Raw genomic sequence first — 16922 nt, forward strand, 5'->3', positions numbered from 1 at the left:
GGATGCCTCTATAAGCTACTTGGTTACCATTCTCAAAACTGTCCATGCAGGTGCATGTAGGCTAATTATAACAACATCACAATGTGTTTGATTAGTTGCATTTAGAGTGCCTCAAACATTTAACATTTAAGATAACTGTAAAAGTGTATAGCAGTACTTACAAGTAATATATACCAGTGACATTATGGCAGAAAAGATTTTAAAAATAGAATTGACCAAATAATTGTCCCCTCAACTCATCTGCTAAATGACATCTCAGCTGATCCCAGAGATTTCCTCTCAGCATAGTTCCTTAAGCAAAATCCTCATGAACAGACAGCAGCGCTGTGGAAGTAAACAGAGAGCCTTCCCATAAATGGATCTCTATAGATTTCATTATTTTTTATTTGCTTAAGAGTAAGCTCAAATAAACATGGCAGAATCCGCAATCTGACGTCAGTGCTAGTATATCAAATCGTAGATTCTCAAGGAATTAGATTACTAGAACATATTCATGTAATGTGTGTGTTATTCATTACATACAAAAACATTAATGCATTCAGTCATGCAACATGAATGTTACATATGTTACATGAATGTTACTTCTTGTGATTTGTTAAGCCTCATTTTTCTCCTGAACTAATTTAGGCTTTCCTAAACAAAGGGGCTGAATACTTATGCAAAGACTATTTTAATTATTGCATTTTTATACGTAAAAAAAGCTTTTTTCTTCCACTTTGATATTAGAGTATTTTGTATATATTGTTGACAATTATTTTTTTTATAAAAATGTACAAATATATTACGAGTCTTATGATGACGATGACATATAATGATGATGATGAAGACGACGATGAAGACGATTATGACATATGATGATGGTGAATAGGGTAGTATAGCTAGTAATACATATATACACATATATATATATAGTTTTGTGTAATAATCAGCAGTAGTGGTAGGCGGTATTATCAAAGATACTACTATCATTGACAATGATATGGATATTATCATAATAACTAAAAGTGCTTGAAAATGCTAAATAACGATTTTTGTTTTTTTGGAAAACGTTTAAGGCTCACTAAAAGAAGAAAAATAAATGTTCATACGCAGCTAGAGAGCGAAATGTTGAACTTCCTGTATGAAGATGATGATGTGATTATGCTAATTACATAAGGGAAACGTAAATTGATTCGCGGGAAAAAATGAAAAATGGCGACTTGTATAGTTTGAACTTTAGCGCCTGTACACATATTGCAAGAATCGACAACTCCTAGCGAATGGAACGTTACTCAACAGCAGCGACATTATTTCGAGCATTGACCCTGGATTGGAAGTTAACCAAGGCGGTAAGAGAAGTCCATATACATTATTACAGCTCACTGAATTGGATTTAATTTTTGCATCTCGTCCTACTTTTAATGTCGCAAACTATTGTTATAAAGTGCTCAATCTCATCATTCGGGTATTCATAGATTACAGTTAGCAAGCTAAACTAGACGTCCCTTGCATAAATGCATATGCGATACACTACCCAGGGGCAAGTAACATTCGTTTCATTGGTTTGACAGTTGCAGTTTAGCTGGCTAACTAGCAGCTATAGCTAGCTAGCTACCAAGCTATATATGGCTGATATAACAACTATAACATGTTTAGACAGCAGACTAGTTAGCAATTAAGAGTTCTGTGAGAAGACATGCAGTCGAGGAGATGCAAAAGTGTGATCAGGTTAGCAAAATAAAATACTAAGTTAGAAGTTAGGTTGGCGATATGCCCATCTTATTGACGGGACATAATTTAGCCAATCAACTAGTCTGTAATCAGTTTGATAAATTACATTCGACAGTCGTTACAGTTTGATAGACTACTAGCTGTTACAAACGTGCCATGCCACTTTGTAATACTTGTACACGACCAGTTTTGACTCGCGCAAGTGCTGCAATTTGCGACAGCGTTGATAAGTCAAATTCAAATGTGATGGCTGGCTGCAGTTGGCTGATGAGTCAGTCCGCTGAGGTATAAAATACCTTGGTCAGACCTGTAGGCTGTGCTGTGAACTACACGCAGTAGAACATCCAGATTGAGTCATCAGACATCAGCCTACATCAGAACAGGGGTGGGGTGTTAAAACAAATGTGTTGAGGGCCGGATTTCATGATGCATACATAGGCATGTCATTTTTTATTTTTTTATTCTTCAGGAAATGCATTTTATGACACCTTAACAATAGTTTTTGTCTACAGTAGGTGCATGTCAATACATTTGATTTTAAAAAAAGAACACTGACACAACAATTTTCAACCACTACCTCCATAATGTTGTGATCATGAGGACATACAGTTGCTACCTCAATGACAATGTAAAGCCCTGATTCTCCTAGGAAGAGTAGTAGTGTGTGGACAGCCCAGCTGCAGCATGTTGCAGTCAGCCTACAGAGATAACTTCTGCAGTGTGGAGCCAGATGAGGTGCTGGAGGCCAAGCATTTACCCCAGAAGAGGGAGAGGGGGCGGAGCTTCACAGACATGGAAAGCAGCGTGACCGTGGGCCAGTATGTACTGTGCCGCTGGTCTGATGGCCTATACTACCTGGGGAAGATCCAGAGAGTAAGTGTCCAGCACAACAGGACATTGTTTTATCAGTTAAATACTGTAGTATACTTCCACACAATGGTTTGGACTAATTTTATTTACATAACAATAAGTACACTCTTAGGAGAAAAAAAAGTGCTATCTAGAACCTAAAAGGGTTCTTCGGCTGTGCCTATAGGAGAACCTTTTGAAGAACCCCTTTTGGTTCCAGTGAGGACCTTTTTGGATTCTATGTAGAACTCTTTCCACAGAGGGTTCTACATGGAACCCAAAAGGGTTCTCCCTATGGGGACAGCCAAAGAACCCCTTTAGAACCCTTTTTTCCTAAGAGTGTACTGTCCAAATACTGCTCTGGAGTATTCACACAAATATGGTGGTTCCTCTGTAGATTTTAGGCTCTACAGCAGTAATTTGTGTTTTATGACAAATCTAATGTAACACACTATTATTGGAATAGAACTGTAATAAACCTGTCATACACAATTTGCCTCCCACCTCATACTATCTGTTTTCACTTCATTCAAGGTGAGTACCTCCAAGCAGAGCTGCTTTGTCACTTTTGAAGATAATTCAAAATTCTGGGTTCTCTGGAAAGACATCCAACATGGTGAGTGAAGAGAAACTGGGATATTCATGTTTTTGTTGTTGTCTCTGTGTAAAAAAAAAAAAAAAAAAAAAAAAAAAAATGTGAATTGGTTTAACTGTCAAACTTACATCCTCAAGGAATTTATGTCTGCTGATAATATGGATCTACACCAGACCGGTTCAACATCTCAAAAGCTCTCTCCAAAAGCCATGATTAATGTGTTATCCACTTTGAACAGAATTACACAACATCCTAACTGGAAATCATTACAGTTTCTTACAGTAGCTCCCTCGACCCTGATGAAGCTCCTTTATTCTGGGCTACATATTCCTTAACACTTTCAATTGGCTTCCCATTACTTAGCCAACACTTGTACTATACAGTAGGCCACTTAAAGGTATATTTAGACACTTCCCTATTCCCTAATGGACTTGACTGTCCTTTAAACTCTTCAACTGTCTAAATGACACTTTTCTCTGAAAGGGCCAATTTATGTCAGTAATGCCTGGCAGATTGCTCTTAATTGAATATCTTGCATGTGCTGTTGACATGCTGACATCATGTAGGATGTAGCTGAAGTATAATCATCATTGAATGTACACTAATGCTATTCTTCTCTCCCAAAACATGCAGCTGGAGTTCCGGGGGAGGAGCCCAAATGCTCAGTCTGTTCCGAAATGGTGCTGGTATCCGACAATGAGATCCTGATATGTGGAAAATGTGGAATAGGTGAGTCGCTGTAGAGTCTGACGACCCTTAAAGGAGGATGTGGCTACACTCCTCTTTCTTGCACGTGGATGCGAGTTCTTTACAGATTGTGATTAAGTGGGAGGGGATCTCATTGTTCATTGTATACAGGGCTCTATTTGCTTCTATATTTACTTCCACAACTTTATGTATTTTAATGCTTTGACACTATCTCTAAAAGCATAAACTGTATCTTTGAACTGTATTAAATTGACTGGAACAACATACAGAACTGAAGAAGGGTACATCTGTGGCATAACTACATGTCATCTGCTAAAGGTCATTGAATCTCTGAAAGTGAAACGGTGAACATTTTCAGTTGGACAAAGTGCACAGAAAGCCTCTGTGACTCATAACATCTTTTAAACCCGGTGTACGTTAAACTAAGTACTTTCCATGGGTGTTTGTCTTAAAGAGACAGGTCCCATCTGACATCTACAATTTTGTCCATAACAAGGACATGTATTAGGGTGTGGCCATGTAACAGTTGTGCAGGGTCCTGTCCCCAGGCTGTAGTGTCTCGTTGGTTTTGTTTCTACTTGGCTCTTAATTAAAGTCATTGATTGCTTTGGGAGTCCACTCCCTCTGGCTTCCCATCATTTGCTGGACAGGATTAAAAGCTTCTAGAGTTGGTTGGATGCCCCCTTCAGATCAACATAACACATTGCTGTGGCTCAAAGTATGGCCGGCAATAGCACTTTTTCATGGATCCATCCATTTATTCATGTATTTAACCATTTGTTTATTTTTATTGGGCAAGCATTATGTTTTCATTGTCCTCTTATCTCTGTTTCCGCCAGGTTACCACCAGCAGTGTCACATGCCACAGGTGGAGAGCTCAATGGTTTTGTCACCATGGTTTTGCAGGAGGTGCATCTTTGTTTTAGCTGTGCGGGTGAGCATTATTGATAGAACAAGCTGCTCTTCAATTGAGCAAGAAACAAAAATAACTGTAATATAATATTTAATGACTGTTTGTCTAGGGTAGTGTTCAACAGAAGAACACGTTTTGAAATGGGGAGGCACTACCTGAACACGTCCAATAAGAACACAGATTTTTGTTTTCTGTTACCAAACGTTTTGCTACGATGTGTCCGATTTGAACGCTGTCCAATAATGCCTAACCATGTTGACGTGGCTGTTTCTCCTCATCACAGAAAGGGGGAGCTCTCAAAAAGGGGCCCATAGCAAAAGCACTGCAGGCCATGAAGCAGGTGCTTACCTACAACCCAGAAGAGCTGGAATGGGATTCCCAGCACCACACAAATCACCAACAGTGTTATTGCTACTGTGGAGGACCTGGAGAGTGAGTGTGCTGGCTAGACACACTGCAGCATAGCATTTTACATATCCACTCTTTTAGAAAGCAACTGGATTTGATTCAGATACAGCACTCTGTTGCTCATTTAGTAACTTACTTTTCACTAATGTCTGCTCTCCTCCCAGGTGGTACTTGAAGATGCTGCAGTGTTTTCGGTGTGAACAGTGGTTCCATGAGGCCTGTATCCAGTGCCTACAGGAGTCCATGATGTTTGGAGATAGGTGTGTGGAATTGTTATCAAACAGAAGAGGTTTTATTCTGGGGGTTCCCACGGTTATGACAAATCCTGGGATGTCAGAGGAAATATTTATAGTCTGGAAAGTGATAGACATGTCATGGAAGTCGATGGTATACCCATATGACTGAGGACCATTATGGATTTTTAATTTCCCCTAGAGGCACGTGATGTGTGCTTTCTCCTCCTCTGACCTCTCTGCCTTTCTCTTTCAGGTTTTACTTGTTCATCTGTTCCATGTGTAATAAAGGAGTGGAGTACATCAAGCGCCTGGCCCTCCGATGGTAAATGACTACTATACTCTTCCTATCTACTTCTGAGGCTCACTCTGAGACTCCAGATGGGGTACTTTAATTAAGAATACAAAGGGCATTGGTGTCCTATAGTACAGTAGGTAGAGGATGTGTGGCATTATTATGCTCTTGTGCTTATGACAATGTGCTAGTGTAAACTGCTCCTAACAGCATTGTATTGCTGTTAATACACACTGGGGTGCTAGGCAGCACAATATTTGATTAAGAGGACTACATTTACACATCTCGCTAAACCCAACTCCCTATCTGCTAACTCATATGGATGTATAATTGAGAATTGTATTTATGAAGGCAATAAAATCGATCATCATTATCATCTGATATGTGATATGTGAATGCTGCTGGTGAGGAAAATCGGTTCTGCACTCTACCACTCTAGATACATTCACTCTAGATACATTCAGTTCTCATCTAATTTCATGGGATTCCCATCGATTGTCCCTGGTTTCTTATCCAGGGTGGACGTGGTGCACTTGGCACTTTACAACCTGGGAGTCCAGAGTAAGAAGAAGTACTTTGAGCTGGAGGAGATCCTCAACTTTGTCAGCAACAACTGGGACCATTTCCAGTTGGGCAAGGTTAGAAACGCCAAATGAAATCCTGTCTGAATTCTGAATAGGAATCCGGATAGGAAATTCAGATTAATGCTGTCTCGTGAAAAACAGATATTTTTAAAGCTAATTGCATCGGACTGACATTTTAATATTCCCCACAGCTCTCCAATACTCCTCCAACAGAAAGAGGCCAATATCTCCTTGATGCTCTGAACAACTACAAGAGCAAGTAAGACATCTCTCTCTGTTATTTATATATATATACATACACACACACACACACACACACACACACACACACACACACACACACAGTAGATAAAGTGTAAAACTGTAAGTGTTCGGTTTAACAACTCCACAGATGTACTACAACTGCATACATGTACTGCAACACTATATACTGTATCAGCCAATGTCTTTTTCATTTGCTATTAACAATAGTATAGTATGGCCCCCAACATTCAGTAAGTTGTTAAATGTTTGTTCTGGTCATAGAGTATTTGTTACAACAAACATGTTACTTGGCTGAAGGTGTATTTGTTGACATCACACCCCCTCTGCCAGACCATGACCGTGTCACCGCCCTCGTTATTTCTCCAGGTTTCTCTGTGGGAAGGAGATCAAGAAGAGGAAATGCATCTTCCGCCTGAGGACCCGCGTTCCCCCCAACCCTCCCTCCAAACTGTTTCCTGAGAGGGCTCAGAACGAGGGATGGAGAGGACGAAAGAAAGGCGCAGGCAGGAACAGGTATTTCACGCCGTAGTGAAAGCTGGATACACTGTATTTCAATTAGGTTTCTGCTAACTTTCTACAAGACATCTCTTGGCTCAGTCAGAAAGTGTTGATCAATGTTAAGTGATCATGTAATTGTAATGTTTCCTAGGACCTCCCACCATTAATTTACTCCTAACAGAGAACAAACATTTCAAGATGAAAGTTCTCATTTAGTGGTAATGGCTATGTAACAGTTCTACTCGAAGAACTAAATACTGTGTGCTGAAAACACTATCATTTTATCAGGGAATTACTGAATGATATTAGGCTGTCAAATTTTCACCCGGTAATCAAATTGTGTGATTAGAAAGTGAAAGTTGTCTCTTCCTCAGCTCTCTCCCTGCAGAGAAGAGGAGGAAGAGAAGATCAAAATGGCTGCTGGAGGACGCCATCCCCAATGTGAGTTCTCTGATTGTCTCAACATCTAACTCCGGTCGTGCCAACCACCTTTTCTACTGTTTCACTGAGCCTGAACTTTGAATAAATCTGCGCTGCTTTTGTTCTTTCCTACCTCTGATGATTATCTCTTCTTCCTCCTCCATTTCTCTGTTCTCTTTTTTCCCCTCCATCTCAGACCACTGTTCCTCTTCTAAAAGTCTATCTCCTGTCCACCATGTACCATGAAGTCCCTGTGTGTCATTGCCCTCATCCCTCTCTCTTCACGGTTCTACTCAAAGGGAATTTGGCCTCTGAGGCATTTTACTGACAAATCCCTCTGAGCAGTGCCGTGTCTGTCTGGTCCCCAGGCACAATGTGCTCTAACAACAAACCTCTGACATTTCCTAGTAATAAAGCTAATGCTGCCAGGGAGGAAGGTGCTCAGATGAAAATATAGACAGAGCAATGGCATATAGACAGCATGTATAGACAGAACTGATGAGAACAAGGATGATGATGATGATGATGGGAACAATGTTGGTTATGACTGTTTATGACAATGGTTCAGTACTATAATACCAACTGTGTGTTGTGGTGTGTGTTGTGTGATGATGTGTTGTGTAGAATGACCTGACCTCCACCTGGAGCACCAACCATCACATGGCCAACATCTTTGACTTCACCTTGGACGAGTTACAAAGTCTCAAAAGGTAAATGTTGTGGATTTTAAGGGCCAGTTTCCCAGACAGATTAAGCCTAGTCCTGGATTAAGAAGCATGTTCAATGGCATTTCTCTCCATTAAAATGTATTTTGAATCAAGGTTTAGTCTGTGTCTGGAAAACCAGCTCTAAGAGTGTAAGTTTGAAGACTTTTGTCTGGACATTGACCTACAGTACACGATGATGCTAATTTCCAATGAACCTGCAAACATTTGACATTGACTTCATTGCCATCGATTGAGTGCAGTTATTTTCTGGGCCCTAACAATCTACCCCCATTTACATGTATTTCCCTTTGAAAGACACACTTTTTCTGTCAGTCTTTGGTCACCACTGTGATTTTCATCAATGTGCCGAATGATGTGATTTAATTACATTTTCCTGTAAAGGTTATCAAATCTCGGTCTCCCGAGTGGCGCAGTGCTAGCCGTGCCACTAGAGATTCTGGGTTCGAGTCCAGGCTGTGTTGCAGCTGGCCGCGACAGGGAGACCCATGAGGTGGCTCACAATTGGCCCAGCGTTGTCCGGGTTAGGGGAGGGTTTGGCCGGCAGGGATGTCCTTGTCCCATTGCGCGCTAGCGACTCCTGTGGCGGGCCGGGCGCAGTGCATGCTGACACAATGGCCAGATGCACTGTGTTTCCTCTGACACATTGGTGCTGGCTTACGGGTTAAGTGGTCATTGTGCCAAGAAGCAGTGCGGCTTGGTTGGGTTGTGCTTTAGGGGACGCACAGCTCTCGACCTTCGCCTCTCCTGAGGTCCGTACGGGAGTTGCAGCGATGGGACAAGACTAACTACCAATTGGGGAGAAAACGGGGTAAAAATAAATACATTATCAAATCAAATTTTATTGGTCACATACACATTTAGCAGATGTTATTGCAGGTGTAGTGAAATGCTTGTGTTCCTAGTTCCAACAGTGCAGTAGTATCTAACAATTCACAACAATACACACATGTAAAAGAAAGGAATTAAGAAATATATAAATATTAGATTGAGCAATGTCGGAGTAGCATTGACAAAAATGTAGTAGAATAAAATACAGTATATACATATGAGATAAGTAAAGCAGTATGTAAACATTATTAAAGTGACTAGGGTTCCATTATTAAAGTGACCAATGATTCCAAGTATATGAATATATGGCAGCAGCCTCTAAGGTGCAGAGTTGAGTAACCGGGTGGAAGCCGGCTAGTGATGGCTATTTAAGTCTGATGGCCTTGAGATAGAGGCTGTTTTTCAGTCCCAGCTTTGATGCTCCTGTACCGACCTTGACTTCTGGATGATAGCAGGGTGAACAGGCCGTGGCTCGGGTGGTTGATGTCCTTGATGATCTTTTTGGCCTTCCTGTGACATCGGGTGCTGTAGGTGTTCTGGAGGGCAGGTAGTTTGCCCCTGGTGATGCGTTGGGCAGACCGCACCACCGTCTGGAGAGCCCTGTGGTTGCGGACGGTGCAGTTGCCGTAACAGGCGGTGATACAGCCCGACAGGATGCTCTCAATTGTGCATCTGTAAAAGTTTGTGAGGGTTTTAGGGGCCACCCAAATTTATTCAGCCTGAGGTTGAGGAAGCGCTGTTGCGTCTTCTTCTCGACACTGTCTGTGTGGGTGGACCATTTTAGATCGTCAGTGATGTGTACGCCGAGGAACTTGAAGCTTTCCATCTTTTCCACTGCTGTCCCATCGATGTGGATGGGGCATACTCCCTTTGATGTTTCCTGAAGTCCACGATCAGCTCCTTTGTTTTGTTGACTTTGAGTGAGATGTTATTTTCCTCACCTCCTCTCTGTAGGTTGTCTCGTCATTGTTGTGTCGTCTGCAAACTTGATGATTGAGTTGGAGGCGTGCGTGACCCCACAGTCATGGGTGAACAGCGAGTACAGGAGGGGGCTGAGCACGCACCCTTGTGGGGCCCCTGTGTTGAGGATCAGTGAAGTGGAGGTGTTGTTTCCTACCTTCACCACCTTGGGGTGTCCCGTCAGGAAGTCCAGGACCCAGCTGCACAGGGTGGCGTTCAGACCTAAGGCCCCGAGCTTAATGATGAGCTTGGAGGGTACTATGGTGTTGAATGCTGAGCTATAGTCAATGAACAGCATTCTTACATAGGTATTCCTCTTGTCCAGATGAGAGAGCGCAGTGTGACGGCGATTGCATCATCTGTGGATCTATTGGGGCGGTAAGCAAATTGAAGTGGGTCTAGGGTGTCAGGTAAGGTAGAGGTGACATGATCCTTGACTAGTCTCTCAAAGCACTTCATGATGACAGAAGTGAGTTCTGCGGGGCAATAGTCATTTAGTTCAGTTACCTTTGCTTCTTTGGGTACAGGAACAATAATGGCCATCTTGAAGCAAGTGGGGACAGCAGACTGGGATAGGGAGAGATAGAATATGTCCGTAAACACTCCAGCCAGATGGTCTGCGCATGCTCTGAGGACGCGGCTAGAGATGCCGTCTGGGCCGGCAGCCTTGCGAGGGTTAACACGTTTTAAATGTTTTACTCACGTCAGCCACGGAGATGGAGAGCCCACAGTTCTTGGTAGAGGGCTGCGTCGGTGGCACTGTGTTATCCCCAAAACGGGTGAAGGTGTTTCGCTTGTCCGGGAGCAAGACGTCGGTGTCCGCGAGGTGGCTGGTTTCCCCTGTTTAGTCCGTGATTGTCTGTAGATCCTGCCACATACGTCTTGTGTCTGAGCAGTTGAATTGTGACTCCACTTTGTCTCTATACTGACGGTTCTCCTGTTTGATTGTCTTACGGAGGGAATAACTACACTGTTTGTATTCGGCCATGGTATCAGCTCTCGAACAGCGCTGAACAATACAAGAAAGAAAGGCAAACACTTTGGGGAATGTTGACAATCAACAGAGCTTTCTTAGAGGAGAATCAATAGATGGGGACTAGCTGGTGCAACTCCAAAAAGGGGACTAACTCTATTGGAATGTGAGAAGTGGAATAGGCTCATAGCTGTGTAGCACCTGAACTGAGCTGGAGGATGAAAACAGCTAATGATGATTCTGTGAGAGTAGACTTCAAAGCATTACATTAACATCCTTCCATTAGCTAGATGTAGTACTTGGAATTTGCAGTCACATCGTGAGGGTGAGCAGCCATGGTGATCGTTGATTTTCCTTAGTGAGGTTTGGAATAAAAACAAAGAAAATAGGACTGTCAATGCTTGAGCTATTCTGTTCCATCCAGGGCCCCATCATTCTCTGATTATTCTGCCCCATCCAGGGGCCCCTTCATTCTCTGATTATTCTGTTCCATCCAGGGGCCCCATCATTCTCTGATTATTCTGCCCCATCCAGGGGCCCCATCATTCTCTGATTATTCTGCCCCATTCAGGGGCCCCATCATTCTCTGATTATTCTGTTCCATCCAGGGGCCCCATCATTCTCTGATTATTCTGCCCCATCCAGGGGCCCCATCATTCTCTGATTATTCTGCCCCATTCAGGGGCCCCATCATTCTCTGATTATTCTGCCCCATCCATGGGCCCCATCATTCTCTGATTATTCTGTTCCATCCAGGGGCCCCATCATTCTCTGATTATTCTGCCCCATCCAGGGGCCCCATCATTCTCTGATTATTCTGTTCCATCCAGGGGCCCCATCATTCTCTGATTATTCTGTTCCATCCAGGGGCCCCATCATTCTCTGATTATTCTGCCCCATCTAGAGGTCCCATAATTTTCTGATTAGCGCCGTAATTCCAGCGTTTGAATGGATCTGTTGTTGTTTACTCCTCAGCACCAGCTCAGGACGGACCTTCAGTCTGGACCTGGACTCCACAGACGCGGCTAGTACCACAGGATCGGCCACCACCAGTGTCTCCTATGACCTCAGGTACAGCATTGTGTATGACCTCAGGTACAGCATTGTGGTCGCAATGGCATTGGGTACAGCACTGTGGTCGCCATGGCCTCGGGTACAGCACTGTGGTCGCCATGGCCTCGGGTACAGCACTGTGGTCGCATTGGCCTCGGGTACAGCACTGTGGTCGCCATGGCCTCAGGTACAGCACTATGGTCGCATTGGCCTCGGGTACAGCACTGTGGTCGCCATGGCCTCGGGTACAGCACTGTGGTCGCCAAGACTTTTGTTGTTAGAAAAGGTAACTCTCTCACATACATTATCTGTGCACCTTATCCTCTTTGGTGCTCTTTAGAGGAAGAGGTCTCTGACCTCAACACCATTCAAGACCCTGCTTGACCTTAGTCCAGGGCCCTTATCCACAAAGTGTCTCAGAATAGGAATGCTGATCTAGGATCAGGTCCTCACTGTCTACTGTACGTAATCGTATTGATTCTGATTTAAAAGGCAAAACTGATTGTAGTGAATACGGACCCAGGTGTTGGCGTCAAAGGGGACTTCCAGGTGAACGAGCAGGTTGCATGATCAATGTGATGATCAGTCTCCCTCCCTCTTCCCCAGCTGTCTCTCACTCATTTGTTATTTTTGTTTTTTGGGCTCCACCGTGTGTAGTGTGGTGCAAACCGATCGATAAGACCCCTGACTCTAAACGCTGCAGCCCAGACTGTCAGATGAGCTTTTCTCTCTGCCTTTCCAAGCTCTTGAACATGTTCCTATGTGAGAAGTTGAGGAGAGACAAGCATGTTTGACATCACACAAGAAGTATGATGTGAGGTCTTGGACAATTAATGCAGTTGGCTCCTGTACATCTTCCAATATTTGCTTATAGTCGTCTTGTTTGGAATTAAGCAACTCAATATAGCCACATTGACAAACCCACCATTGTTTGAACATTGTGAATCCCCCCCTTTTTGGGAACACCCCTGGGCTCTCTAACTGACTGGCTTTATTCTGCGACATTCTCAGTTCTGGCTCCTCCTCTCACAAGAAGGGGGGTTCTGAAGTTTGACATTCAGAGTCTGTTGACATTTTATGGTGGTTTTCTTTTGGATTTTTTTTTTTTTCCGCTCTTTGCCTTTACTGTGTTTTAGTTCCATGGCTGAAACTCCTACTAATGGGGTGACCGTGGTGCTTCCGACGTCTCCTGTGGCTCTGAGAGAGGGGATTGATTGTTATGATGATGTTTACGCTGATGTAACTGCCCTGCCCGTCTCCACGCTGGTGCTCTGCCTTGACTGACACACACACACACACTGTCCTAAGAGATGAGAGCAGTGCCCAGAGGTGTGTGTGTGTGTGTGGCTAGAGACGGGCCTCATCATTTCATGTCCCTATTCCCAGCTACCTCAGATATTTCATCACTCTGCTTTAGTCTCTGTTTATTTTTAAATGTGGCTTCTGCTCATTAACATCCCTGTCTGATACTCTAGAGAGGCCATGTGGGGGAAATAAGAGGCGTGTGGTGTGTTTGTGGAGACAGTGATTCCGTGAGGCGACAGAGCTTGTGCCCCCGCTGTGCCCTCCTCTCACTGTGGTTCAGATCAAACATGCCAGTTTAGTATCTGCCTCTCCTCCACTCCCTCTCTTGCTGGCTCCCGTTGGCTAGGATGTGTCAATTTAATGAGATGTTGAGTTAACTGACAGTCAACTTGGTATCGGAAAAGAGGACGTCATCTGATTTGGGAATCCACCTCTCTAAGCCTAGTGTATTTTTTAATAGCCTAGAAAAGTTTCCATCTGTTTAGTCTTCTTCAGACTGTTTTTAAGGTGGAAGTATAAAAGCAGCACCAACAGTCATAGGGCATGAAAACCACAGACAGATGGAAAGGGTAAATAGTGGACCACAGCTACCCCTGGTGGCTGATCGAAGTCATGTTTGTAATCGGACTGGGTGTGCAATGTCCAGTTGCCATTTTTTTGTTGTTGACTCCACAAAGGTATGTCTGGTGGCACAGCAAAGCAGTCAATTCAGGAAACCGTTGTTGCTTTTGTTTCAATAGGTTGCTGATATTATGGTCATGTTCATTTGGCACCAAACAGACTGAAAGAGGAAGGGACTAACTGGACTTGTCCAATAGGAAATGCTCATTTTGCAAAACATTTCCAAAAATGCTTTGCTGCATGCCCTAATTAATGTTTTTCTAACCTGTTGCAGGAAGAATGTTGGCAGCCGTAAGAGGAAGCTGCCCACCTCAAACTACACGGTGCTGGCCACTAAGAAGGAGGTGGTGGAGAACGAGCTGAGCCCTATGGAGCAGAGCCTGCCGGGAGAGGAGACAGCCTCCGTGATGCTGGACAACGCCATCGACAGCCACACCTTCGACAGCATCAGCGAGGACGACTCATCCCTCTCCCACCTCAAGTCCTCCATCACCAACTACTTTGGGGCGGCGGGGCGGCTCACCTGTGGAGAGAAGTACCAGGTGCTGGCCCGCCGGGTCACTCTGGAGGGGAAGGTGCAGTATCTGGTGGAGTGGGAGGGCACCACGCCCTACTGACCTGGCCGACCAGACAGGCTGTCTTCAGTTAGGTGTTGCAGAGAAGGGGGGAGTAAAAGGCAAGATCAGCCTAGCAAGGCCTACCTAGTTGTACTCATTTAATTGTTTCATGTTGCTTTCTCTTGCGCTACAGTACTATTTCAGTATATATGACAAGTAAAAATGGTTGTTCTCTTCCACCATAGCTAAGGTTTTTATTATTTAATTTGTAGTTCAACCGGAATGTATTGAACAGAAACGTAAAGATTGAGTGTTTTTTTTATATAGATACATTGTCTGTTTGGTAGCGTCCTCTCAAGCATTTTCAACAGTAACACAGCCTGAAAAATAGTCCCATGGGGCACAGATGTAAATTCAATGGCTATTCCAAGTTATTTCGTTGATTCAACCAATGTGTGCCTATTGGGGTTTGCCTTGGTCTTAACCGGATGATAGTTTGAGTAGAAGATTTGTGATGGTACTGTAAAGGTAACGTGAGATATGGCTCAGGGGTCCAAGAAATAACAATACCACTGGTTCTAAAGGATGGCAGCAAAACTGTTGAAAGAGCACTGCTAAAATGGACTGTCAGTGTCCCTAAATTCAATTCAGACAACTTCCAATAATATTCTGCTCTATTAATAGTTTTTCAGTGTTTTTTTTTTTTACCTTATGTTTTGAATTGTTTCTCTTTTAACAGCAATATGCCATATCCAAGCAACATTTAACTTGTAGCAAGTTATATCTTTGTCATTGTTGTGCCTCTCCACTGATCAATGAAACCGCAGTTTAACAGCTTTATCTACGCAGTAATGTCATGCCAAGTTTAAAAGCTGAGTAACAAACACATGTTTTTATGAATGTTATCACTTAACAGTCGGTTTATACTTGGTCCTTTCATTTTCAAATGTGTTTAGAGACAGTTTTACCGGATGGTTAGGGGAACAAGAGACCAAAGCAAATACTACAAGCATATCTGATAGTGTTCCTGGTTTTCCTTATATCTCTAGTGGTTTATGCTGACATAGGTCATTTGGCTTACGTAGATGCAAAACTGTTGTATTTAATGGAAATTCAAGGTAGGAGATGGAGAACTTATTTTAACATAGTACTTTTAGACACTGTAAGATCTTTTTTGACATTTGAAATATAGAAAGTTAGAATGAGAATATTCCTTTAGTCATGGACTTTAAGGGGGAGTCTTGATCTATGCTCTTACAATATCCAAAGATGACTTTATATATTACTCTCCCACCTATAGATATCTCTATGTTTCCTCAAGATATGTATTTGTTTTGTGCCAGACTGTTAGATATCTTTTCGCTGACAGTGAAACCTGGGGCTGTGTACATTAGGGCACTCTGGGGGGGGGGGGGGGGGGGGGGGGGGAAATAAAATGAAAGGGGGGAAATAAAATCATTTAGCGGAAAACAAAAATGAGCATTTAGGCCTATTTATTCGACACGTCCAGGTAATCCCTCCGTTTCATTTTGTTTTCTTCTGATTGTGCTTAATGAACAGGATACAGAATCTTTCGACCTTGATAAATATGATTCGATATCAATACGTCAGTACATCATGAAAGATAAATGACGCTTTCCTATTAACATTTCTGTTAATGTACATCACCCCCTTTATGTCATTGCACTATTGACACATCTTAAACTATGCAAGTATGTTTTTTTAATTGATGTTACTAAATAACCAAATATTATTTACAATATAGTTTTAATTGATTATTATGTAAATTTGTGATCAGAAGTCACATGCTATATATGCGTTATATTATTAATAAGCAAAGTTTTAAGCTACTTGTAATATGTTTCCCCTTTTAGCATTTTGCAACCGTTTATGCACTTACTTTCCTTCAAATTACAGTATGACTGTATTCACTCTAAAACAGTTTATATTATGAGTAGATTCATATCTATCCTATGGAGTTTCCATTTAATATATTTCATGGATGATTCTTGAATAGTGACACATCAATGGTAAACTGTGTGCAGCATAAAAGTTTAACTTTAGTTGTATTTTAAATCAAATAAAATGCATGTTTAAACATGAATGACTGTATTATAGTTGTTTTGCCATGTTACATGCCCAGAGCTGTGTATATAGAGAACTTCCTGTGTACTGTACATTTACCCCTATTTCCTATGCTTGTTAGAAATGTTAACTGTTACATCTCTCAGCAGGCATTATGCATCCTTATTTGTCATTCATTAAACTTTATTTGGTCTTTCGAATTGTAATAAAAATCATTTTGAGATGTCTTACTGTATGTATACATGGTATACAACATCCAACAAAATGCTTACTTGCAGGTTCCTTTTTGACAATGCAACAATAATAAGAAATAATACAACCAAGTAAATGGCTCA

At 42.4% G+C, this 16922-nt stretch overlaps 1 protein-coding gene across 1 annotated transcript; it reads left to right on the forward strand.

Annotated features, from left to right (window-relative positions):
* Positions 1-1198: 1198 nt before the first annotated feature.
* On the forward strand, positions 1199-15895 carry LOC120048969 (PHD finger protein 19-like). The gene is made up of 15 exons (XM_038995265.1): positions 1199-1328; positions 2360-2583; positions 3094-3175; positions 3788-3883; positions 4702-4796; positions 5059-5207; positions 5348-5443; positions 5673-5741; positions 6229-6349; positions 6487-6554; positions 6926-7072; positions 7432-7498; positions 8102-8187; positions 11942-12037; positions 14220-15895. Exons 2-15 carry the CDS (start codon positions 2395-2397, stop codon positions 14560-14562), a joined length of 1704 nt encoding a protein of 567 aa, XP_038851193.1. The 5' UTR covers positions 1199-1328; positions 2360-2394; the 3' UTR covers positions 14563-15895.
* Positions 15896-16922: the final 1027 nt, after the last annotated feature.

This window comes from Salvelinus namaycush, chromosome 1, assembly GCF_016432855.1.
Source record: "Salvelinus namaycush isolate Seneca chromosome 1, SaNama_1.0, whole genome shotgun sequence".
Classification (NCBI taxonomy): Eukaryota; Metazoa; Chordata; class Actinopteri; order Salmoniformes; family Salmonidae; genus Salvelinus; species Salvelinus namaycush.

Excerpts from the sequence above, each read along its gene's own strand:
- LOC120048969 (XM_038995265.1), top strand. The coding sequence starts at position 2,395 with ATGTTGCAGTCAGCCTACAGAGATAACTTCTGCAGTGTGGAGCCAGAT. Across the intron at positions 6,555-6,925 it reads CTGAACAACTACAAGAGCAA|GTTTCTCTGTGGGAAGGAGA; the intron begins GTAAGACATCTC and ends TTATTTCTCCAG. Across the intron at positions 12,038-14,219 it reads AGTGTCTCCTATGACCTCAG|GAAGAATGTTGGCAGCCGTA; the intron begins GTACAGCATTGT and ends AACCTGTTGCAG.